At 39.7% G+C, this 26,797-nt stretch overlaps 1 protein-coding gene across 2 annotated transcripts in view; it reads right to left on the bottom strand.

Moving 5' to 3' along the window:
- Positions 1-588: 588 nt before the first annotated feature.
- Positions 589-26,797, bottom strand: part of ska2 (spindle and kinetochore associated complex subunit 2) — a 34,339-nt gene continuing 8,130 nt past the window's right edge. For both annotated transcript variants that reach the window (XM_052035354.1, XM_052035355.1), the window contains 6 exons: positions 14,291-14,380; positions 13,467-13,643; positions 6,770-6,844; positions 5,706-5,745; positions 3,369-3,498; positions 589-1,725 (listed from right to left, as the gene is read on the bottom strand). In XM_052035354.1, the coding sequence (XP_051891314.1) occupies positions 1,590-1,725; positions 3,369-3,498; positions 5,706-5,745; positions 6,770-6,844; positions 13,467-13,643; positions 14,291-14,380 (648 nt within the window). In that variant the 3' untranslated portion in view covers positions 589-1,589. The remainder of the gene's footprint in view (positions 1,726-3,368; positions 3,499-5,705; positions 5,746-6,769; positions 6,845-13,466; positions 13,644-14,290; positions 14,381-26,797) is intronic.

The raw sequence follows: 26,797 nt of genomic DNA, 5'->3' as shown, positions 1-26,797 counted from the left end.
TGTGTTCGAATTTATCCTGATAATGGATTTGGCAACTGAAACATGGCAAATTTCACTGGACTACTCATTTTCCCCAAAAAATAATTTGGAAATTTGACATAATACCATTCTGTCAAAGGCCAATATAAACCTTCCATACAGCAATCAGAATCAATTATAATAGAGTAAAAGCATGATTTTATTACCTGGAAATAAGGGCAAAATTTAATAGTAGGTAATCACTGTTAAACATCGAAAATATTAACCTTAAATTTTAGAGGTACTTCTTACTGGAACCTAATTAACTTTTCCCATTTTCATAAAGGGGATATTTCAACTCCACACTGCACCCTCCCATTTTCATTTGGCAGAAAATCCTCAAAAATCCAAGTCAATTGTTTCATCCCCCAATCATATTGGAATAAAGATGTGATCTTAACATTGAGAATGATACAAGGCATCTGGGCATGCAGTGGCAGGGCTTTCCCCATCCTCACCAACCAACCCACCCACCCTGGAGTTACATAAACAATGCAGCCAAGCTCAAAGGATGCTCCATTCCCAGTGCAGCCATTTTTAAACAATCATAAAAGCGCAGTAAAGCCTTAGTATAATCTCATTCCACTTTATTTAACATCAAAAGTTGACAAGATCATCCAAAGTGACAAAATATCCTTTCTTAAAACAAATTGTTTAAGCATTTCATACACTTCACATATCCATGCAATACATTATCAAAACCAGATTATCCAATCATTCTCTTCAGCTCAGGACACATTCAGCTGGTGGAATGGTTTAAACTCACTGGGGGCCAATCTAACAGTACATAATGAAACTCCAACCACCCAGCAGCGTTGGGTCTTTGGTGGTCCCAAACTAGTAGATTTACTGGACTACTGGTTGCACTAATATTCTGTTATACAGTAGTATAAATTTTCCAGTGAGCCTGGCAAGTTTAAAAGCAGTATACAAATATTCCAAACCCTGGTTCCTGCTGCAAAACCATATCCCCAACTCCAGCTCCTGGCCACACACCGGATGAGTGCATGAACCAGATACTTAACATTCAGTTTTTCTGAACTTTCAAATGCCAGATGAGTTTTACTGTATATTTTGTCATTCATCTAAATTACCAAAGTGCTCATTGAAACTGCTGCATTTACTAATTTGTGGCAGCTGTACTCCTGTGTAGGTCAGCATTGCTCAATTTGATATGCAGGGGATAAACACTAAGGGAACAAACCCTTTTCTTGGAAATTAGACACAAGTTCAATGACTGTTTGCATTAAGAAACATCTCAATGCAGATTTCAGGAACCACAAGCACATGATTCTGCTGCCTGACTAAAGTGGACTTTGGGAAACCAGCAGGTCCACATACCCATTCTCTGTATTAAATGTCAAGTCCAGCATACTTTGGAGACCAGCTCCTAATGCACAGAGATCACAACTGAAACTGCATCTGAAATCTTAATGTTTTACTTCAAAAAGTAAAGCACCTCAAATTCTTGCACCACATTTTCAATTCTCTGGTCCAGACATCTGCAAATCTGCACTTAAATTTACACAAGATCAAGTAGAAATCTGCTCTGGTGGAAGACTCTGGTAGATCTAGGAATGATGCAGCAAGAGACAGACACGTCCTTTTTTGTCTAGTTGAATGAGTTCCAGAGCTTTGAGTGTTTTTAACTCTGCTTCATTCATCTTCATGTTGAGTTTCATCATCTGCATCACAGTCAGCGCAGAACTAAACAGGAAAGAATATCGCACAGGAAAGTAATCAACTAAAAGTTGTGCCTTCATAAGTTTCTCTTTAAGATGTCATTCAATCCTTCAAAATAAAGTAAAGCTACACACACAAATTATTGGGTTTCAGACAAATATTGTTTAAAATTCCATAAAACGTTCTACATCAAACCACAGGAATTTCACTTAAGGTTTCAAGTTGGTTTGCATCCTTAAGCTATCACTTAAATACATTTGGTCAAATGCATTGTAGAGGCATTTACTCCCAAATATAATGAGATAGATAAAAATCTTTAATTGGTAATGTTACTATGTATTATCTATTTATTAAATCTATTTATAGTTCTGGATTTTATTTTGCTATGTCATCAATTTGAACAGATCAGTGTGTGAATCCGATGGATAATTCAACTCATTACATTCTGCCAGTGTGGGAGTAGAAAATGAGCAAGGGGAAGAGAGACTACAAATACAACTAATGGCCACAATTATTAGTATCCATTTTAGCAATGTAACCAAAAGATGAATGCCAAGAAATTGAATGTTTGCATGCTATATAACCCAACTGAGGAGAAAAAATACTGAAATATTAGGCACTAAAACAAAAACCATACGATTTGGGTCAGGTCTTCATAAACCCGACACTAATGCACTAGAGCTCTGGTCAAGCAGAAGCAGATTTTCACAGCACACAAAACCTGCTTCTGGCCAATACATAACAAGTGAAAATCAGCTCTCCCTTAATTTATTCACCAACTTCCCAAAATGCTTGCACCATCCAACCTTGAACCCCTGAATATCATTTCACCACCCCCCCCCCACACCCCAAGCCAAGCTGCCAACTACTGACTAATAAACACTCATGACCCAGCCCACAGATTCTTGCCCCAAACCCTCCCAATCTTCACCAGTCCTTTCATTTACCACTAGATCACCAGAGCACCCCATACCACAGGTCCTGAGCCATTAAGACTCATTTGTCCTCTATCTTTTTGCATGCTCTGAATGGCATGCACCAACCAAATTCTAAGCTGAATGTCTTGCACTTAATTTTTGTTTTTGCCATTTTAAGGTAAATTGACTTCAGTCCAAACGATATTAAGGCAAATTTTTATTTAAGTGAAAATCCACAAATTAAGCTGGGTCATGTATGCCATATTCAAAACATTATACTTAATTACTATAAATTTAATGAGTAAAAATTAAAATTTTAAAATATTTTATAAAACTGGTCCTACCAAGCAAGTAAATTGAAGCAGTAATCTGCTATGGTAGCAGAATAGGGCATAGAAATTAGATTGATACTAATCACTAAACTAGGAGGAAAAGTATAAGCAAACAACAGTGTCAGATGGGCATTAGTAAGAGAACAATCCAATAGATAATCTCACTGTATTCATCACCACAAAATCTAATTCTTCTTAAAATTTAAGAAAACCTCATACCAGCTGGTATTATACCAGTTGGAAATGGTTCTACATTTCACCAGTTCCACTGCCTGAGCAACTTGAGGATTCAAACCCAAGATGGAGGTAGCTATCCATCCTATTTTAAGCTTTCAGGATAACTGTGACCAAGAAGTCACTATTAGTGTTAACCAGGAAATGGTAAAATTCAACCAAGTTCATTAAGATTGGCACTTACCTATTTTTGTTCTTTATGAAGTGGTCAAAGAGCTGCTTATAAAGTGTGTTCAAGTTGGTAAGTTTCACAGTCTGCCTTACATTTTTTGGCACAGATGTGAACATCTCTTTAGTGATAGGTTTAAACTCACCTGAAACATGAGCATTGAACAATACAGATTAACAAATGGGCTTAATGCTTCATTCAAAAGATGCAAAACGGACTCCTGCTTTTGCTGCTTTCTCTGCTAAATCGTTTAAAAGTACAGATGAATTTTTATTTTACTTAAGAGTAAGGATTTCTCTGGTTTCCACATCACTATTCCAAACTCAAACAATAGATGCATTGGTTCTGCTGTGTGGGAACTTACAAAATAGCTGTGGAATTTTGCAATAACAAGTCACTGAGTAGATGAAGCATGCTCAGGACTTTGATGCCGGACAAACATTTTAAAAAAAAATTTTGGCTGTTATTTCTGTTGCTACCACAACACATTGCCAATTAATAGACACTACACAATATTACAAATTCTGCAAAGAACCAGATAAGCTTCAAGGGAGTCACTGAGCCAGGGCCCCAGCAAGTGGGAAGGGAGGACATCACCACCTGGGTGAGCCAGACATTGAACCATCAAGATTTCCAAATCATATAGCAAATCTGTTTTACTGTCAATGCAGAATTTCCATTGTAGCTTCCATATGAACATACAATAATACCAAGCAAGCTTGTCACCAAACTCCGAGACCTAGAACTCAACACCTCCCTCTGTAACTGGATCCTTGACTTTCTAACAAACAGACTGCAAATCAGTGAGGATCGGCAGCAATTCCTCCAGCACAATTATTCTCAACACTGGTGCCCCACAAGGCTGCGTCCTCAGCCCTCTACTCCCTATACACTCATGACTGTGTAGCCAGATTCTGCTCTAACTCCATCTACAAGTTTGCAGACGTTACTGCCGTTGTAGGCCATATCTCAAACAGTGATGGATCGCAGTACAGGAAGGAGATAGAGAGCTTAGTGGAATGGTGTCATGACAACAACCTTTCCCTCAATGTCAACAAAACGAAAGAGCTGGTCATTGACTTCAGGAAAGGGGGCAGTGTACATACACCTGTCTACATCAATGGTGCTGAGGTCAAGAGGGTTGACAGCTTCAAGTTCCTGGGAGTGAACATCACCAACCTGTTTTGGACAAACCACGTGGATGCCATGGCCAAGAAAGCTCACCAGCACCTCTGCTTCCTCAGGAGGCTAACGAAATTTGGTTTGTCCCCTTTGACTCTCACCAACTTTTACTGATGCACCACAGAAAGCATCCTATCAGGATGTACCACAGCTTGGTATGGCAACTGCTCTGCCCAAGACCACAAGAAGCTGCAGAGAGTTGTGGACACAGCCCAGTGTTCACGGACACCAGCCTCCCCTCCTTGGACTGTCTTTACCTCTCGTTGTCTTGGTGAAGCAGCCAGCATAATCAAAGACCCCACCCACCCGGGACATCCTTTACTCCTCCATCGGGTAGAAGATACAGATGCCTGAGGGCATGCACCACCAGACTTAAGGACAGCTTCTACCCCACCGTGATAAGACTATTGAACAGTTCCCTTATACAATGAGATGGACTATGACCTCACAATCTACCTTGTTGTGACCTTGCACCTTATTGCACTGCACTCTGTAGCTGTGACACTTTACTCTGTACTGGTATTTTTTTAACCTGTACTACATCAATGCACTCTGTACTAACTTGATGAAACTGCACTGTGTAATGAATTGACCTGTAAGATCAGTTTGCAAGACAAGTTTTTCACTGTACCTTGGTACAAGTGACAATAATAAACCAATACCATTTCAGCTTTAGATACAGAATTAAAATTTATGATTTTCACATCTACACAAGTGAATTTTAGTTATCAGGTCATGTGCCAACTTACTCCCCAAATTCTGTTGTTGAAACAATTGAAGGATAATGAAAATTCTGAGAGAATGTTTCACCATTTTATTTGTGGTTTTTATTCCAATGTTTTCTGCCAGAAGCATTGCCAAGAATATCCAATACTTTAAGCCAATATTCTCTGCAGATCTTGGCACTCAACCTGGTAACATACCATTGTGTCATGGAGAAATCAGGATTGGCTTCCCTAGAAATGAATGACTGAAGTACGCAGACATAGTTTGATCCCTAGTCATGGTGAAATTTACAGTTCTACATAGGGGACACACAGTTATCCTCAATATCCCAAGTTTGGGACTGAGGCAGGGGAGGGGAAGGGGTTAGGGTTTGAAGAACATCCTTAACAATCTGGCAGGAAAGTTTACAGAATGCTTATTAAATACTTCTATCCACATACCTACCTCCCAACTGCTGTGGTGTTTGAGGCTCTGCACAGGGTGCCTGTCAAAGAACAATTTATGCTTGGTTAAAGTAATCAAAATACTTTGGGAAAAAACAATTGAACCAATGTTTTACAGCACTTTATGTAATCTGTTATTAATCTTTTAAATTTAAAATTGATCATATTGCATTTTAACAGATATCACATCCAGCTAAACATGGTCTTTTTTTTAAAAAAGAAAAACCAGTTTCTCCATCATTGAGCTTCAGTTGGCTGTTCTTGGCTAAGCAAGCCTGTACTATCAGCTAATTATGAAATGCAAACCAGTCTGGAAGAAAAAACACACTAATTCACCCATCTTTCCACTGAGATGGAGGATTCATGATGAAAGGAGTATATGGGAGTACTCAGAAGCAGTCATTGCCACTGAATATTAAGAGACCTGACATTCATTTCCAAAATCTGGATTGATTAACTCCTCAGTTCCTGATCCAAAACACACAAATGAGACACAATATTCCACTGCCAGAAAGGGAGATGTGGGTGCACTCCAGTAAAAGAGGAAAGAGAAAGATCTGCAAAAAGTCAATTTTTAGTCCAGAAAAAGAGGTCAAGCTGCAGAAAACAAATGGAAGTGAGATTTGGAAAAACAGGACACCTTTACATACAGGCATCACAATTTAAATACAGGCAGGTGACTTCCTCCAAACTCAGAAGGGCAATAAACCCAATCAGTATTACAAAAAACTGCCCACCCAACCTACACCTATGTAGCATAACTCAATTTCTTAATGAGAAATTAGTAGATTAGTTCATTTGAACATTATACTATAGAGGTGTTAGAAATATTCTGGATTTAACTGACACAGACACTGGTAGTCTTTGAAACAATAGCTGGAAAAAAAGCCAGAGTCAAATGAACAGCAATTAAACCACTTGCATGAAACAGTACAAATTAAAAAGCTTCCTTTAAAAAGGTTTATTTTGCACCACACATTAACCTGAAACTAATCATTAAATAATTACCATCAAGGAAAGAAGAGTAAGCAATTAATAATAGCACAGTAGGAAACCACAGCTCACCTCTGCTCCAGCCAAAATCTCTGACTTCATAACCTTCTGCATAGCCCATTGCTCATCTTCTGTCAGGGGACAAGACTGGCAAAATAAGTAAATCAAATGATTAAAGTTAAATCCCTTTGCACATCTGAGTTGTTTGGCTAACAGCAACACATTTTCAGCACAAAACAAGACAACTTGCAATAAAGATGCTGTGATAGCACCCACAGAAGCAGCCCACAAACAGCAGAGAGATCACTTATAACCAAGTGCACTTTCAAAAATTAACAAAATAACAAGGTTCAGTAGGAAAATAGTCATGAATTAAGTCAACGTAGAACATAGAACAGTCTAGTACAGGAACAAGCCCTTCAGCATGTTATGTCTGCACTGAACACTATGCAGAATCTAAGCTAATCCCATCTGCCTGCACATATTCCCTGCCTGTTTATGTATCTGTCTAAATGCCTCTTGTACTTCCACCACCCCTCACAGCATGTTCCAGGCACCTAACACTAAAAAAACTTGCCTTGCACACCTTTAAACTTTCCCCACTGGAAAGTTTACCCTACCCCATCTTACCCTCAATTTTTTTTGTTAAATACATACACTTATTTTGTTAAATACATCACCCTCAGCTTCTAACACTCCAGAGAAAACAATCCAAGTTTGTCCAACCTCTCCTTATAGTAATATGCTCCGATCCAGGCAACATCCTGGTGAATATCTTCTGCACCCTCTCCAAACCTCATACTGTGTATATATACAGTGCTGCAACACGACTTCTTGACTATTAAACTCAGCATCCCAACCAAAGGCAGCAAGTATGCCGTACGCCTTACTGACCACCGTATCCACTTTGTCATCACTTTCAGGGAGCTTATGGACTTGTATCCCAAGATCCCCACCTACATCAATGCTCAAGGGTCCTGCCATTTACTGTACATTTTCCTACCGCATTTGACCTCTCAAAATGCAACATTTCACATTTGTCCCAATTAAACTCCATCTGCCATTTCTCAGTCCAAAATTTCCAACTGATCTATACCCTGCTGTAACATCCAATAACCATCCCCTAGCCACAACTCCAACAACTTTCAGGTTTGCAAATTTACTAATCAGACCACATACATTCATATCACAGGAGGTCTCAGCAGCAATCCTTGCAGAACACCACTGGTCACAGAAAGAAATCCATCAGGTGGACCCTTCATAATCTTGCAAAACCATTTCTATGATTACTCATTCTCATGACTGAGGCATCACCGACAAGGCTAGCATTTTACAGCTCATTTCATTGTTCTTGAACAAAGCAACTTGGAGACTTCACAGGTCATTGCTCGAAGTGTGAGGTGCTGTGTAAACATGAACAAATCAGAATTATCATCTTATATGATGTGAAATTTGTTGTTTTGCAGCAGTACAGTGCAAAGACAAAAGTACTATAAGTTCCAAAATAAACAGTGCAAAAAAAAAGGAATAATATGGACCAGAAGTCTGATGGTGGAGGGGGAAGAAGCTTCTTGAATCATTGACTGTGGGTAAGGCTCCTGTACCTCCTTGAAGGTAATAATGAGAAGACGGCATGTCCCACATGGTGAAGGTCCTTAGTGAAATTTTCCCTAAAGGACATGAACAAACCTGGGATTGAACACTGCTAGTGAATTTAAATTCCTCATCTGCCATATAACCATGTGAATTTACCTCTAACTTATTAGTCCACTTCTCTGGGTCACTTATCCAGAAACAGAACAATGCCAGCATTGCCATCCGAGTAGGTCCCAAAAACTGGGTTCTGATTTTGACAGATCAGCCAGGTCCTTCCTGCATTGTCATCAATGGCACATATCAAATACAGAGCCTCCTATCTGGATGCACCACAGCTTGGCAAGGCAACTGCTCTGCCCGGGACTGCAAGAAACTGGAGAGACTTGTGGACACAGCCTAGCACATCAGAAACCAGCCTCCCCCCATGGACTCTGTCCATACCTCTCACTGCCTTAGTGAAGCAGCCAGTATAATCCCCACCCGAGTCACTCTTCTCCCCTCTCCCATCAGGCAGAAGATACAGAAGCCTGAAAGCACATACCACCAGGCTCAAGGTCAGCTTCTATCCCTCTGTTACAAGACTATTGAACAGTTTCCTTATACAAGATGGACCCTTGACCTCAATCTACCTGATCTCACTACCTGCACTGCACTTCCTCTGTAGCTGTGACTCTTTACTGTATTCTATTATGAATTGATCTGTATGAACAGAATGCAAGACAAGTTTTTCATTATCTTGGTACAAATGACAATAAACCAAAACCAATTCTCTTGAATATTCATTATAGTCATTGTTAACATAACACTCAAATATCAAAAGTTACTGAGCTTCAAGACAAAGTTTGAGCTCAGTTCACCAGTGCCCATCATGTTTCAAGTTCCATCAAAATATTGCTCTCTCAAAAGCTACCACCACACTGCAAAGCAGCAGAAGAGCCTGTCATACTGGGAACCATAGAACAACTCCTCCACAGGGTCAACACTGACCCATTTCTGCACAACAGGCAAAGCAAACATAGGAAGGAAAAGAGCTTGCTGAAAACCAGCTACAGAAAGCATATCAGGAGAAAATGCCTGATTTTCCTATTCCTACTCAAGGATACCACTGGCAGAATGCCCCCTCAGATGGGCAGCAACTAACTATAGACATAACTGAATTTAAAGTCCACCATAAAGGTGGCATATTGTTAACTTAAGGGCTTAAAAATCCTTTTGGTCACCAGTAAGATGGCAGTTTACAAATTCCACTGATCCAACTTTCTCCACCTCAAACCTATTCCTGCTTCACATCCTGCACATTAACTGTTCTCCGGTTCTAGTCTCCAATGGAAATGTTGCTCTGGCATTGGCGAGTGTGCTTCAGCAGTAAAGCTCAGGAATTCCATTCCTAAACTTCACTTCTCCATTTTTTCCCTCCATGATAAAGGTGCAATACAAACATGTTGTTGTTAAAACCATAGAACCATACAGCACTAAACAGGCCCTTCGGCCCACCGTGTCGTGCCATCCATCAGACCACCCTCACGCTACCTAACCCCTTCCTCCTGCATATCCCTCTATCTCATGTTCCTCCATATGCCTATCCAACAAGCTCTTGAACCTGTTCAATGTATCTGCCTCCACCACCACCCCAGGCAGTGCATTCCATGCACCAACCACTCTCTGGGTGAAAAACCTCCCTCTGACATCTCCCCTGAACCTCCCACCCATAACCTTAAAGCCATGACCTCTCGTCTTGAGCATTGGTGCCCTGGGAAGGAGGCGCTGACTGTCTATCTATTCCTCTCAATATTTTATATACCTCTATCACGTCTCCTCTCATCCTCCTCCTTTCCAGTGAATAAAGCCCTAGCACCTTAAGCCTCTCCTCATATTCAATACCCTCCAATCCAGGCAGCATCCTGGTAAATCTCCTCTGCACCCTCTCCAATGCCTCCACATCCTTCCTATAATGAGGCAACCAGAACTGAACACAGTACTCTAAATGTGGCCTAACTAGAGTTTTGTAAAGCTGCATCATAACCTCGCGGCTCTTAAACTCAATCCCGCGACTTATGAAAGCCAACATCCCATTGGCCTTATTAACTGCTCTTTCCACCTGTGAGGCAACTTTCAACGAACTGTGAATATGAACCCCCAGATCCCTCTGCTCCACCACACTGCCAAGTACCTTGCCATTTACCCTGTACTCTGCCCTGGAGTTTATCCTTCCAAAGTGTACCACCTCACACTTCTCCGGATTGAACTCCATCTGCCACTTGTCAGCCCAGCTCTGCATCCTATCAATATCCCTCTAAGCTCCGACAGCCCTCCACACTATCCACAACACCGCCTATCTTAGTGTCATCCGCAAACTTACTAACCCAGCCCTCCACCCCCTCATCTAAGTCATCTATAAATATCACAAAAAGTAGAGGTCCCAGACCCGATCCCTGCGGGATACCACTAGTCACTGCCTTCCAATCTGAGGGCACTCCTTCCACTACAACCCTCTGCTTTCTACATGCAAGCTAATTCCTAATCCACACAGCCAAGCTTCCCTGGATCCCTTGGCCTCTGACCTTCTGAAGAAGCCTACCATGAGGAACCTTATCAAATGCCTTACTAAAGTCCATGTAAACCACATCCACCACACTGCCCTCATCAATCTTCCTCGTCACCTCCTCAAAGAACTCTCAGGCTTGTGAGGCAAGATCTTCCCTTCACAAAGCCATGCTGGCTGTCCCTAATCAGTCCATGATTCTCTAGGTGTTCATAAATCCTATCCTTTAGAATCCTTTCTAACAGCTTACCCACCACAGACGTGAGACTCACTGGTCTATAATTCCCTGGCCTATCCCTATTACCTTTTTTGAACAAGGGGACCACATTCGCAATCCTCCAATCCTCCGGCACCACCCCCATAGACAACGAGGACTCAAAGATCCTTACCAGCGGTTCAGCAATCTCCTCCCTCGCCTCTCGAAGCAGCCTGGGGAAAATCCCGTCAGGCCCCGGAGATTTATCTGTCTTAATATTATTTAACAACTTCAACACATCCTCTCTTGATATCAACAACCTCGAGAACATTACCCCTACCAGCACTCCCTTCCGCCTCAAGACCCCTCTCCCTGGTGAATACTGAAGAGAAGTACTCATTCAGAACTTCTCCCACTTCCACCACCTCCAGGCAAATTCTCCCACCTTTGTCCTTAATCGGACCTACCTTTACCCTAGCCATCCTCCTACCCTTCACGTACTTGAAGGCCTTGGGATTTTCCTTAACCCTACTAGCCAAAGCCTTTTCATGTCCCCTTCTAGCTCTCCTCAGCCCTTTCTTAAGTTCCTTCCTCGCTACCCTATATTCCTCACGGGCCCTGTCTGAACCTTGCTGCTTATACCTCACGTATGTTACCTTCTTCTCCCTAACAAGTCGTTCCACCTCTCTCATCACCCACGGTTCCTTCACCCTGCCATTCCTTCTCTGCCTCACCGGGACATATTTATCCCTAACATCCTGCATAAGATCCCTGAATATCGACCACATCCCCATGGTACATTTTCCTTCAAAAAGGACATCCCAATTTACACTCCCAAGTTCTCTCCTTATAGCCTCGTAGTTAGCCCTTCCCCAATTGAAAAACCTCTTGTCCTGTCTGCACCTGTCCCTGTCCATGACAATTTTAAAGGTTATGGAGCAATGGTCACTGTCCCCCAAATGCTCACCCACCAATAGATCCTTCACCTGTCCCGGTTCATTTCCTAAAACTAGATCTAACATGGCATTCCCTCTAGTCGGCCTGTCGACATACTGCGTCAGGAATCCCTCCTGGACACATTTAACAAATTCCGTCCCATCTAAACCTTTGGCACTAAGCAGGTTCCAGTCTATTTGGGAAGTTGAAGTCTCCCATTATAACAACCCTGTTATTTCTGCTTCTCTCCAAACACTGCCTGCCAATCTGCTCCTCTATATTTCTACTACTACCGGGGGGCCTATAGAATACTCCTAGTAGAGTAACTGCTCCTTTCTTGTTCCTTAACTCCACCCATACGGACTCGAAAGATGATCCTTCTACAACATCCATCTTTTCCACAGCTGTAACAGGGTCCCTGACCAGTATCGCCACCCCTCCATCTCTTCTCCCCCCTTCCCTATCCCTCTTAAAACACCGAAAACCAGGAATATTCAATATCCACTCCTCTCCTGACGTCAGCCACGTCTCAGTAATAGCCACGATATCAGAGTCCCCCATACTTATCCAAGCCCTCAGTTCATCCCCCTTATTCCTGACACTTGTTGCATTTAAGTAAACACACTTCAGTCCATCTACCTTACTACTTTTACAGCCTGTATTCTGCTTCTCCTTCCCCAAAGCCTCTCTACCTGTTTGATCTAACTTTTCCCCATTCCCTTCTTCCTCTGACCTACTCCTCCGGTTCCCTTCCCCCTCAAACTAGTTTAAACCCTCCTAAACAACAAAAAAGACCACATTAATCCAGTTCCTTCCCAACATAGTCAACTCCTCACATCTGAATCTTAACAAGAACAGTACAGCACAGAACAGGCCCTTTGGCCCACAATGTTGGGCCAACATAGCTGCTCTCTCCCACCTACAGAACGCCCATATCCCTCTATTTTCCTCGAATTCATGTGCCCACTCAAGCCCCTCTTCAAAGCCCCCAATAAATTTGCCTTGCTGGGTTTCCCTAATCAAGCCATTGGATTCCAGATGCTTGTACATCCTATCTCAAAGAATTTTCTCCAGCAATTTCCCTGTGACTGACACAAGACTCAGTCTCTAGTTTCCCCAGATTTTCCCTTGTTCCTTTCTTAAAGAGGAACAACATTAGCCACTCGCCAGTCATCCGGGACCTCACCCGTGGTCAAAGAGGACACAAAGATACTGGTCAGTCTTGCAAATCAGACTCAAATGGCAGTGCTGCACAGCAACAAATTGAAGTCTATTCTTGGTAGGCAGAAACTTTACCTACATAAACAGATTATTACTTTCAAGCAGTGATGGGTTTGGTGCACACACTGCCGAAAAGTTATACAAAATTCACACAACTTGTGCATTGCTGCATGTCATTTCAATCTCTTTTGAAAGGACGAAACAATCCTGCTCGTTCAACTTTTTGAAAAAAACTTTCTTCCTCCAAGAATAAGAATCTTAAGATTACAAAAGTTTACCTTCAGATCACTTTGGTCCTGCAGCTTTTGTACTAACTGCAATGTAGTGGCAAGTTGTGTACGGATGAAGTCCACTGATTCTTTACGCTCTATAGCGATCAGATCTGCTTCTGCACACAACTCACGATACCGTAATTTTATTACCCTTAGTTGCTCCAGCAATTTTATTGGATTTTCCTAAAATTTGGGTTCAAAATGTTGTGAAAGATGAAGACAGTGCAAGCAAAATTACCCACTCCTTAATTATATAAAAAGATCAAAATTGTAAAATTACAATGAAATGCCCAAGATTAAGCAGCTAAAAGTAAAATATCAAGTCTGATAAAGAGCTGATGCTTTTGGGTTGTTACAGAACCAGGAACCCCAGTTTTGCTGACATTCCTTGCCTCAAAATTCTTTGGATTTCATATGGCTACAGAAAGGCAGCAAATTAATAAGACAAAACTTGCCCATTCAATTTGATGACAAACATCAATTATATATATTTAAAAATGTAAATAACATTAAATAATACAGCTAAAGCTATTGCTTCAGAATATTTTACAATTAAAAAGTATAGTTTCTTGTCAGAGCATGCACTTGAGCCCATGAAAATATGCCATTTTTGAAATACCAAAGGGCTCCCATGTCAATACTGCAAAGCATATTAAAAGACTGACATACTTTGTTGGATTCAGGCTTATGAATTGTCATTTGACAAGGACAATTCTTTTCAGTTGAAAATGCAAATATTTACAAAATAAAGCTAAAAGAAAAGTGGTCTATAGCAAATCAGCAAAATAAAGAGATTCCCCCAGGATGTTTGGGTAAGACAACTTCAGTACCTGTTGTGCAGTGTTCTGTGGAAGTTCTCTCAGTATTTCAAACTTTAGTTTGTGTTCAATGTAATCCAGATCAGACTCTGCCTTCTCAAACTAATTGGGGGGGGGGGGGGGGGTGGGGGGAAAAAAGAGGAAAAAAAAATCACATTTAAAAATATCAAACAGGCTTCCTCTTCCCTGCCATTACTGTCCCTCCTCCCTTCAACCAACCATCTTTACCCACAGCAAAAGGGATTACATTTCTTGCTGCTTGTACCAACTCAATTCTCCAGGGGTTTTAAACACTGGACCAGCAAGAATTCAAACTTACCCACTTCTTTTCAAGATGACATCAGCAGATCCCAGGACTTGAAATCCATAAGCATTTCAGAAGGTCATTTAAAAAATAGTTTTAAAATAACGTTGCATTACAGCCCAATGTTTGCAAGATAGACTTAGCAACTGGAAAAATGGTTCAAGTTGCCAGTCATCTCTTTAGCTGAAATCAAAACACCAATTAAACCAGCTATATGCCTCATTCAATAGTTGGCCTAATCTAAATTTGTAGATTTCCTTTAATACTGCACTGGATTTTCAGGCATAATACTTGGGACTGGACTTCAGCCCATGAAATAGTGACACAAGAGGTTGAAATTATATAGTCAAATGTGCCACAATAATGATCCATCACACCTCCTTGCCATCATGGAAGGCAATTAGATTCACCGAAAGAAATTGAAAGCGCTGAAGGAACCAAAAAGACTGCACATGCAGACAAAATGCTGGTTATAGCATTGAAGACCTTTGCTAGTGAAGTAGCCATGACTGGATCCAATATTTTTGTTGGGTTTTTTTTTTGAGTAGTTTCAACACATCCATCAACTCAGCAGCAAGGAAACAGAAGGTGCTGTCAATAGAGGTATCAAACAGGACTTGATTACAATACTCAAATTTGGGTTTTACCAGAACTACTGGATCCAAACATGGACTAAAGCTAAATTCTAGATGCAGGGTGAAAGATACTGCCCTTAAATGCAGCTTTAATGTCAAATTTTGCATCAGACAGCCTGGGTAAAACTGGAGTCAATGGGAAGAGAAGGAAAAACTCTCCACTGGCTGGTCACATCTGCCATTAAAAGATAATTGTAAGTGTTGGAGGTCAATCATCTCTGCTCCAGGACATCAACTGCAGTGTCCAAGATCCTTCACTGATTGCCTCCCTTCCAAAAAATGACCAGAAATTGGTGCATGTAACGCCACCAAATGCACACAGATAACTCAAAAGTTATCCAAGCACTGAGTAATGACCAACCATCACCAGAGTCTACCCATCTGCCTCATTGTTCAATCTCAATGGCAAAACCCTTACCATTGACACCCTGGAGTGGGACAAGTGTTCAAAGAACTCAAATGAACCAGCCACAAATATAAAAGGTTAGGGGTTCAGCATCCGATGGTATAATTCACCCTAATTCCCAGAACTTTCACCAAGGGACATTAGCATGAGAGAATACTGTCTACTTATCTAAATAAGTGCAGCTCACTTTCCATGAAGCAGCTTGCATGATTGGCATTAGATTCATCTGAAAAATTGAGTCCCCAAGACCAAAATACCATGGCTGCCATGTGCATTATTTACAAACTGCATCACTAAATCACCAAGGCTACTTCAACAGCATATCTCAATTGCTATTTCTACAAGCAAGAACAAGGGGCAGGAGTAGAATGGGGACACCACCACTGGCAAGGTCATACACAATCAAATTACATCCTTAGAAATGTATCACTCTTCTTTCACCATTGCCAAGTCAAAATCCAGGGTCTTCTCACTAACAATAGTTAAAATACCCGGAGCAAAACAGTTCAGGATGGAGGCTCACAATCATCTTTAGCAAAAGGCAATTAGAAACAGTAAATTCTAGCCTTGTGATTAACACTCCTCCCAGATGCAAATAAAAATGACAATGTCAAAGTGTTCTTAAATATCCATCACATTGGCTCTTAAATATCCATCACATTGGCAGTGATCTAAAAATATAATTATTAAACTTAAGCTGGCTCAAAAAAGTTATGGGACCTCCTGATATTATTGGCCAACATGAGCTTATTGGGAGTCAGTAAAACATGTCAGTGCCTGCCAGTCACATTTTTCTGTTGATGCCTAATGCCCTCAACTGTATTCATGGAACCACAGCCATGTGGTTCATCTACCAGCACTTAAACTACTGAAAACCCTAAGGAACAACTTGTCATAAAATCCATTGTGCTCAAAACACCTGTTTTTTTTATTTGATTTATAACTGCCCAGTGCCTCACTCCCATGTGTGGAATTCTAACTTAAGCTGTGAATTGTATACTTTCCCCAGTAAGTGAATAAATTCTATTTTTCCTTCAAAAATACATCCCTTTGATATGCAAAGTACTGTATTGGAATTCTGGAGCATTCTTCTTCCCCAGTGGACCAGCAAGTTTGAAGTATCCAAGCTACAGCATTTCAATCTGTTGTCTAAAACTGGTTTCTGTTGGGGCAGGAGTATAACTCAGGTACTATTTAGTTACCATGCAGAGTACACCTGTTGCAAGTGAGCACAATGTGCAGGAAAGACTTGCATTGACAGTACTCCAGGAATGCATCAAATCCAATGAAATCCTTTTAAAGTGAACATTTGAAATGCAGGGAATATAGTCTGCAATTTGCCATAGCAAGCTCCCAGCGCTAAAATAATAACAGAATAAGGTAAAAATATGGACCTCTATGGGTCACAGCTTTGATGTGGTAGAGAGGCTTGGATTGTAGCAATGAACCTGAATGGAATGCTAGAATCAAAAACTCTTCAATGCATCACTGTGGTGGTAAGGGCAAATAGGGGGCTCCAAACAAATCGCAATCCAATTCAAAAGACCTCTACAGCAAAGCAGGTAGATGAAGGCACTTCAGTTCTCAATGTCTGATGGTGGATGAAGCCCGAAATGGAGAATGAAGTTACCAATTATCAAGGGTATACCCTTATCACCAATTTCAGATTAGTCTTTTGCCAAGGACTGCATGCATAACTCCTTCCATAAATATGGACTAGCAAAAATCAGTAATGAGCACCCCCATGTTTCCTCTTTGAAAGCTTTTTTTTAAATACATATTCACTTGAGATGGGAGTTTAAATGTTTAATCCAAAAAAAGTAATCTGTTATATTAAAACACTGAAATACAGGTTAACTTTGTGCTCAAGCCTTGGGTGTGGGATTTAAACAACTTCTGACAACAAACAGATACAGCCAACACCAGCAGGAGGCTGACTGTCATTAACTTACTCATATGAACCATCAAAATGGTACATGAACTTGAGAGCCAAATTTGGTGATGGAAGAGATAGTGGCATCTCAAGAACTACACCCAACAAGGTGTCAGTCCTTTAAACTTAGTAAATCGTAAGCAGAGGTAACGGGGATGGTGGAAGGGAAGAATGTGAGGGGAGGGAGGAAGGGCAAGAGAAAAAGGGTTTGTGCAAGATTCATTAACAGCAATGTTTTGACACATACAATGCTTGTGCAAGACATTCTGCTATCCACCAGAATTTAAAGCCTCTAAAACCCCTACCACATTCATAAGTCATGCAAGGCTGGTCCTCTCAACTAATACAGAAGCAGACCATTTGATGTCACTGCACATCCTCAAGAGCCAGAACAGATTTTTGAAATGGTGGCACCATGTTCATCATGCACCTGTATCTCACATTTTGTGCTAGCAAAGAACTTCCAGTCAGGGAATACGAGGAAAGGAAAGAATTGTTCATGTCCTCTACTTCTAGAATCTGTTTTTTATCCCATCGGATATCTAGAGGTGAAGAATGATGTTATTCTGACATCTTTTGAATGAAAGTACACAGTACACAAATTTGTAGCAAGGTAGATCAAGGTGAAGGATAACTCCTGGTTTTTGATAGATAAGAACCACAGAAATACAACATGTAGCATTTCTTTCTTGACTGTACAAGCTTCAAGAGTTTTTCTAGAATCTCTCATGCACAGATTCTTCAAGACCTTAATCTTCTTGCAGGAGATGCAGAAAAAATATTAATATCAAGCATGAAAGATGATCAAATGCTATCACTGGGGTCAGAAACACTACAAATGTAGTTACAAAGTATAACCAACATGCAGTATTAACAAATTTGATGCCTTCAGGATTGCAAGCCCATGCAATTGGACAGATTTCCATATTTACATCCTATCATTAAAGTTGCATGCTATGTTGCACGCTATGTTGCACAAAGATTTCAACAATTTTCTTTAAGATATCAATTCCTGAAAAGCAGCATTTTAAACACAAAAGGGAGCAAAGTAGTCAATTGAAATAAAAACCACAATCCTTTCCTCAAATGAACTATGCTACCTACAGTTCGCTTCATTTGAAAATACAATAATTGGCCTAAGCTGACACTTGGGTTTAATGATGAATTTCTAGACATCTGTCATCAATATGACGGAAATGCTTATAAACATGAGGGGCAAATATTAGCTGTCATTTTGTCTGACAGTTTTTCAAAATCCCAGACCCGGAGTCCTAGGCAGAGGAAGGATCATGATGGGTATCCAAGCAAAATCTACATTGCTTGGTCCATTCCAAATAAAAGAGTCCAAGAATGAAATTAAAACCATTCATTGCTTTCAGCTGAGATTTCTTCCAGAAAAACAGGAAACCATTGAGGCCAAGATCTATTTTCATTATTTTCCATAAATGTTTTTGGGCTAATGTAGGTAAACCTCAAACAGAGTTTCACGTGTCCATAACAGAAACCACTATGGCACTAGGTTGAATGGTATTAGTTTTTTTTTTGCATTACCTACAGGGCCCGGAGAGAGAATGGACAACAGAGCAGTCATCCCATCCATTTGGAAAAACTCACTCTAAAACATCAGCAACATTCACTCTGCCCATCCAGCCACCGACAACCCCCACCCTGCCCCAGGATTCCTTAAACTCAATTGTCAGCCTTAGCCTATTATTGCATTATCAACATGAAACCGATGGTGGAAACACGTCTCTGGGACAGGAGAATACAACTCAGCCAGGCATTTCAGTGCAGTACTGTCAAAGGTGGCATCTCTTTGGATAACAAAAAATAAAAGGTCTGTTGTGACCACTCAGATGGCTACAATAGATCCCATGATACTATTTAAGTAACTACTCCAGAGGATGCACCAGAAGGTAAACATCCATTCCCCATTTAACTCCAGCCCAAATCACATGCTCCAATCCTACAGTGGACTTGAAACTCAAACCTTATGACTTGAGTAAATAGCCCTATTTAAAGAACAAGGTGAGACTATTTATTTGTGATGCATGGTATGATAAAGTAGACATGGTCTAATGCTAAGAAAGTAGTTTTCTTAATGCATTGGCTTGAGCATCAGAAACATGCAAAACCGATCCATTTTACAAACTCCCCAAACAAGCAGAATGGTACTAAACCAAAAGCGTGGAATCAATTATGACAAGACTGATTTCAACACTGCACCATAATTCCACATTTAGGAAGTGAAGCACTTGGGAAACACTGTTGCATGATGCTCAATTGGTTTGTTGACCTACCAGTTAACAAAACCACTATCTCCAGGTCTTTCTTGCTAAAGGACAGCCCAATAACTCTGAATAGGGCATCTATTGCCACACAAGATGCTAATTAAAACCAAATCAATAATACCAAAGAAATTTTAACTCATACATTTAAATTAGTTCAATGACATACTCATGATTACTGCATAAGCAAAACAACTTTCATTGATACAGCACCTGTAAACTCAAACCAAGGCTCTTAATAATTACTGATTTTAACCAAGTTTTATAGAAGCTGTAGAAATAGTTAACACTGAGATCAACTTTATTATATTGTGATATGCAAGAACAGGAAATCTCATTCTTTAATCACACAAAACCATTTATGTTGCTCTTCTTGGGATCTGCAGAATGCACAGTATAAATTATTCAGTCATGTTCAATTATTCAAAAAAACAGTTAGTGCTTTTAGAAGACCAAATGTTCAGGGCCGATCCAATTGTTGTTTGAAATTGAAAACCAAATCTCTTGAAATGATGCAGGGGGGAATAATGCTACTGAAGTTTTGCTGTTCAAACAGGTAAAACCACAAAGCAAGAGCAGTCTCTCCAATCCAATGTTTCTCCAACTTTAGGTTTCAATTAATTTGGAAGATACCTTGCCTTGCTTCCCAAAAACACTTGCATTGCTCTATTTTTACATTAGTGTTGTTTACCCCTGACACAAGATCTCACAAGAGTTCACCAAGAGCAAACTTAATCTGCTCCACTCAGATTACAACAGAAAATACTCATCCCTTCTGGTATTAATGCAACATCTGAACCAGTTGAGCAGGTTTGTTCTTCAATATACAAGTGGCAAATAACCAAAATGAGATGACACATGCTGGGACAGGTCAGCTTCTGGAATATACCCTTTGGAGGAATCTAATAATTAAGTGATCCTGTGCTCTTCTCCCCAAAAGAGCCAAGTGGAGAGACTTCTTAGAAACAGATAACATGCACAATACCAGGGCTTGGATTTTGAGATCAACTTCCATTAAATAGGCAGTGTAGCATTGGATGCCACACTACCAAAATTCATGCTGAGCCACTTAACATTTTCAGCTAAACCACCATAAAACACAGGGCTTGAAAATATCACTGCACATTCTCAGGAAATAATGCAAGCATTCCTTCTACTGCTCTCAAGACCAAATCATGAACCTTAGATCAGTATTTGCTCTCATTCCAAGAGAGAAAAACTATAGGCTTAATCTGCTTTTCAGATATTTAAGCACAATCTATAATGATATTGAGCAGTAGTACTGAAAGAATGCTGTATTTTTGTAAGGTGCTGCCTTTCAGAGAAGATGTTAAGCAAAAATGCTCCATGTGCCCAAAGGATCTCAAAAAGTGCACAAAAAGGATCTCTGACACTCTGAAGTAGAGTTCAATTCACCATCACCAGATCAGATGCTCTGGTCATTATTACTATTTGTGGGACCAATATGGACACCTGGCTATTAAGCACTACATTAACAACTACAGTTCACTAGCATTCACTGCCTGTAAAAAAAATGCCAGCAACATCAGTCTGCAAAACGTAACACAGATCCACAAGTATTCAAATGCAAATAATGTCAGTGAAGGAATGGATATTTTATTTATCACCACTAAACTCTCAAATTCAATTAGAAACGTGCAGTGTGGCAGCTAATTTGAACTATGCTTTCAAGTGGACATGGGTCCTGAAGATTGAAAGTTACATATTCACACAGCTGCCACTAAACACTGGACTTTGCTTCAACCTTCCTTATGAAACATTGCTCAAAACACCACCTGCAAAAGTTCACGAAGTCATTTGAGCAAGTTATCAGCACTTCCTACCAAATGGAAAAGTAGTATAGCAGCATACCACCACAAGTACACCAAATCTCAACCACATTTTCCATAGACCAAATCCTTTTTTGTCATGGATACATGGGTACAAGTTTCTCCTTTACAGTACTGTCACCAAATGCAGCACCATTTTGATGCTTTGATCATTCACAGCAAAGCAGATGAATCAAAATTTGACATCTTGATGACAGAACAATATAGCAGAGTAACAGGTCATTCATATTTAATGACAAACCATTTGGTAAGGTTGCAGCAAGTGCAAAGATTGGAACTACTAACTGCAATAAGCAAATGAGTTAGAAAATGACTGCATAGCTTAGTGGTGCATATTTTCCTGAATTCTCCTTCCACTGTGCACAATCTGTTCTTGCAAAACTGCACTGATGTCAATACCCAGGTTTCTACTCACCGATGTTTCGTAAACCATTTTGCTGCAATTCCCAAACACTGAAACCCTATAAGCAATATTGCACTACTCACAGCTATCTACAAAGCAGAGGCAATATCGATAGGGTTCCAGTACCTGAGCATCAAAATCACCACTTCCTAAAAGTGCACCCTGCTTCCTAAAAGTGCACCCTGATTGCAAGTTCCAAAAACAAAAAAGTCACTTGCAAAATGGAGATAATTGTCAAAAGAGAACCATTCATGCTTTAAGTTTAGATTGCAATCCATCAATCTGATAGAAAGGCAATGACCCATCTGTACATTTTTATTTACAGTAACTTGAAAATTTTCTTACAGTCCTATAGACAATGAAGGAAATATTTTTGTTTAGATAATTTTTGTAAATAGATTTTGCTCACTCAAGTTTACTATTCAGATTTCAATTTATAACACTGCCAACTTTAATAGTACATATCCTTGATTTACGAATCCATTTATCACCACCAGTGTGCAACCCTCCACCCACAGAACTGCACCAAAATACATATTCCCATCTTTTCCTGAAGACAATAGAAACATTTTCCAAGTACATAGTCCAGGTGAGTGAAGGAATACCTACATTACATTCGTACAAAAGGTCATGCCAAAAATCCCCAGAATGAATGCACCCATATTCTAATGTGTCATGTTTAGAGAAAAATAAAAAGGTATCAAATTCACATGATTAAAAAAAGTTAAGCACATTTATTCAGAGGAACCCTTCGCTTCCTTTGCTCCAGGGAAAAGGAGCCCAGCCTATCTGATCTCTCCTTACAATTAAAGTCCTCCATCCAAGCAACATCCTGATGAACCAGCTCTGTACTCTCCAGCAAAAAAAAATCCATCCAACCGAAACTACACTCAATACTCCAAGTGCAGCATAACCAGTGCATTGTAAACTTGCAACACAACTTTTATATTTGCTGTCCTGACCTATGAAGGCAAACATGCCACAATGCCTTCTTCACCACCCATTACCCATCTTGCCACTTTCAGGGAGCTATGGACTTGAATCCCAAGATCTCAGTTCATCAACACTTCTTAGTGCCCTATCATTTACTGTATTCATACAACTCCTTTGTCTTCACAAAATGCATCACCTCAGACTTGGCAGGATAAGACTATTGAACAGTTCCCTTATAAAATGAGATGGACTATGACCTATGACCTCATAACCTAACAATCTACCTTGTGACCTTGCACCTTTTTGCACTGCACTCTGTAGCTGTGACACTTTACTCTGTACTGTTATTGTTTTTACCTGTACTACCTCAATGCACTCTGTACTAACTCAATGTAACTGCACTGTGTAATGAATTGACCTGCAAGATCGGTTTGTAAGACAAGTTTTTCCACTGTACCTCTGTACAAGTGACAATAATAGACCAATAACAAGTAAATTCCATCTACCTGCACAACATTCCACACAATCTATATCCTGCTGTAGCTTTAGACAATCTTCTTCACTCTGCACAACACTGCCAATCTTCGCGTCATCTGCAAACTTATTGAATTATACCTTTAGTGTGACACAAGGAATGTACAACCTTTAAAAATAAGGGATCAGGCTTGCACCAATTCCTTTCAGGTATATAATAGTAAAACAATTGCAAATTGTAGATGAAATTCACTGATAGGTGAAGGCTCTACTAAGCCTCATGCTACATCTGAAATGGGCATGCTCAATATGAATATTGGCTGCCAAGATGATCAAGTACTCCAATTTCCAATATTAACATCCCTCATCTTGACAAAGTACAAAAATGGGAAAAACAGCTGTAATTGTTAAAGGCACTGCATAGCTAGGTTTATGATAAAGTATGTTGATGTTATGATTCTTACTGAAGGATGGAGAGAATGTCAAGCTGCAGCAGGATTATCTGGAAACTACCCAGGAACTGCCAGACAGCCTAAAACAAAACACGAAAGAAGTCACAGCAATCTCAGGATGGATATCCCAAAGCACTTCAAAGTCAATTATGTACATTTGAAAATGTTTAATTTGCGAAGTCAGTGATTTCAAAACATTTGTTATATTCACTATTTTGAATGACCAAGACAGTCTGCCTGGTGCTTGAATTTACTATGGAATCTTGTTAAAGTAGATTGTCTGACTTCAACTCTGCCTGGTTCTCTCCCATTTTCACAGCCACTCCATTCTATCACCTAGAAAATTAACTCTGAACAAATGTACTTGCCTGAGCAAAATCAAAACTAAAATTGATCCAAGCTCGCTCTTCCAAAAATATTGGTTTACATTAGCATCAACTCTCACTAAAAAGGGAAACAATGAAAAATGTTAATGCCAAGACCTTATAATCTAGAGCAATGGGTACAAACATCTTACATTTATGACTATATACAAATCACATTTGATCATTAATCAAAATTTGACAAATATGGAAATCATACAATATCTAGCAAAAATAGACAGAGCAGTCCTTTTACATATCCCAAAGTCCAGAATATCACAGCCAAAAGATTTTGTATTTAGCACCTTTGACTCAAGGATCCCTCAATGTTTTACAACCAAATACCTCTGAAAGGCAGTTGTCGTGGCATCAAAAAAAATACAGCAACTTACAAACAAGATCTCAACAGCAATAAAATGAATGACCAGCTAGTCTGTTTTAAGTGTTAGTTGAATGCTAAATATTTACTAACACATCAGAACAATTCCCTTGCTCTTTAAAATAGTTCCATGGGATCTTTAACCTTCACTTGAGGATATTGAATAGGCACTTCTGAAACTGCAGCATTCCAACAGCTTCTACTCAGAGCATTCTCTTCCACCACGCCCCCCCCCCCCCCACTCCGCCCCCAAGATTTCTACCATTGGGATTTTGTTTCATTTCAATTATACAATTAATCAAAAATGAAACAGCATCTAAGGAGAGCAAAACAGAGTCAACATTTCAGTTGATCTTCCATCAGAAGATATGAGGGGTCATCAAACCAAAACACTTATTTATACAAGGCATTAACTACAATAAAACACCAAGACAATGCACAAGTGGCAAGAAAACCTAACACTTCCAACTCAATGCTATTTTTCCTTATATTTAATTGGAAGAAATTTCTATTTATACAAATTAACATGGACTTCATTGAAGGCTTTGTGTACAAATATTGCCAAACATCAGAACAAGTACAGTCTCTTGTTTGTACATTGAAGGCCATTGATGAGCTGAATTTTCCACCAAAATGAACAGCTATTTTGGTGCTCAGGATAGAATTAATTTCTTTTTAAAAGAAGTTTTAGCATTAGGCCTTTAATTCTGACTGCCTTAGGTTGATGGGAAGTCTACAAGACTGTGCTGGCCTTGGATTTCTTCTGGAACAAAGTTTTTTTAAAAAATACAAAGAAGTCAAAGTAATTGCAGCAATTGCCTTGCAGCTCATCTTGAAGAATAATATTCAGTGACTCAATTACAGGGAGGACATCAGGAAAAAGACAGCAAACTCCTTAAGCCATATATATTAAAAATATAGCTTCCCACAAAAACTTTAAATCATTCCTAAATTGAGGTAAACTAGGCAACAGTCATAACTAGTCTCAGGCTCTTTATGCAGCACTTGTGCTCTTCACACCACTACCACCCCCCGCCCACCCCAATCAAATACCCTATTAAAGTAAGAGAACAAACTGGGGAAGTGGTTGAAAGTTTTTTTTAAATTTGTTAGCACCAATTCAATTCCTATATTGGTGTTTAAGTATAACATGCAAGTCTGGAACTTGATGCTAATTATTTTGCAGATAGAAAATTTCGTTGCTATTGTTTAGTTGCTGGAACAAGCATGGACAATTTGTGCAACACAAATGGTAATAATTAAAAAGGACTGCTAATTGACCAATTTCCTCTTAGATCCACTTACAAAAACAGAAAGCATGTATATGAAATGCCTACAAATAAACTGCAGGAAGCATCCTACGTCAGATAGGCTAAACTATTCTGACAAAAGGAATTACAACTGAACATCCTCATCAACACAGCAGGGGTCAAAGCACAACCATGGACTTTTCCCACAATTTTAAAGAGCTGAGCAAATGTGCTGAACTCATACCAAAAGGAAAATTCATCGCACTAAGTTTCCAATTGAGCAGGCACAGCATTAAGATCTGTAGCTGCAAATAACAGCCATTGAACAAAAATTTGCTCGTGTATATTCAAGCAGAATTTGTTGGAATGTTGTATTGTACTAATATTCCTTTATACACCATACTCTTCTTTAATGCATTTGGTCATTTCTGCTAATGTCCAAAGCTATCAAAATTGCAGCACTAGTAAATCTGGAACAACAGACATTGTACAGAAAACAAACAATGACATTTAAGCTCAGATTGTCTTCTGAAATTGCTCAACAGTACACCAACTGCAGCTCGATGTATTTTAGTTCTGCAAGCTCCCATTTTTGTCACTGTTGCCAATGAGATACAAAGAAAGTAACACTTTCATTTAAAAAAACACCTTAAATAGACATCCAGGACCAGATGATAGACACAGGTAGATTATTAGATTAATGGAGTCAAACATCCATACAGATTTTCAAAACTTGGTTAAGTGCATTGACAGACTGATATATTTCCACCAAAAAGTGTGGAAACAAAAAGATGTAAAGGACAACAGAACAATATTGAAGTATTAACATAATTATTCCATGATTATTCAG

The sequence above is a fragment of the Pristis pectinata genome, chromosome 21 (genome assembly GCF_009764475.1).
Source record: "Pristis pectinata isolate sPriPec2 chromosome 21, sPriPec2.1.pri, whole genome shotgun sequence".
NCBI lineage: Eukaryota > Metazoa > Chordata > Chondrichthyes > Rhinopristiformes > Pristidae > Pristis > Pristis pectinata.
The sequence above is the reverse complement of the archived record's forward strand: the minus strand, read 5'-3'. Positions and strand labels throughout refer to the sequence as shown.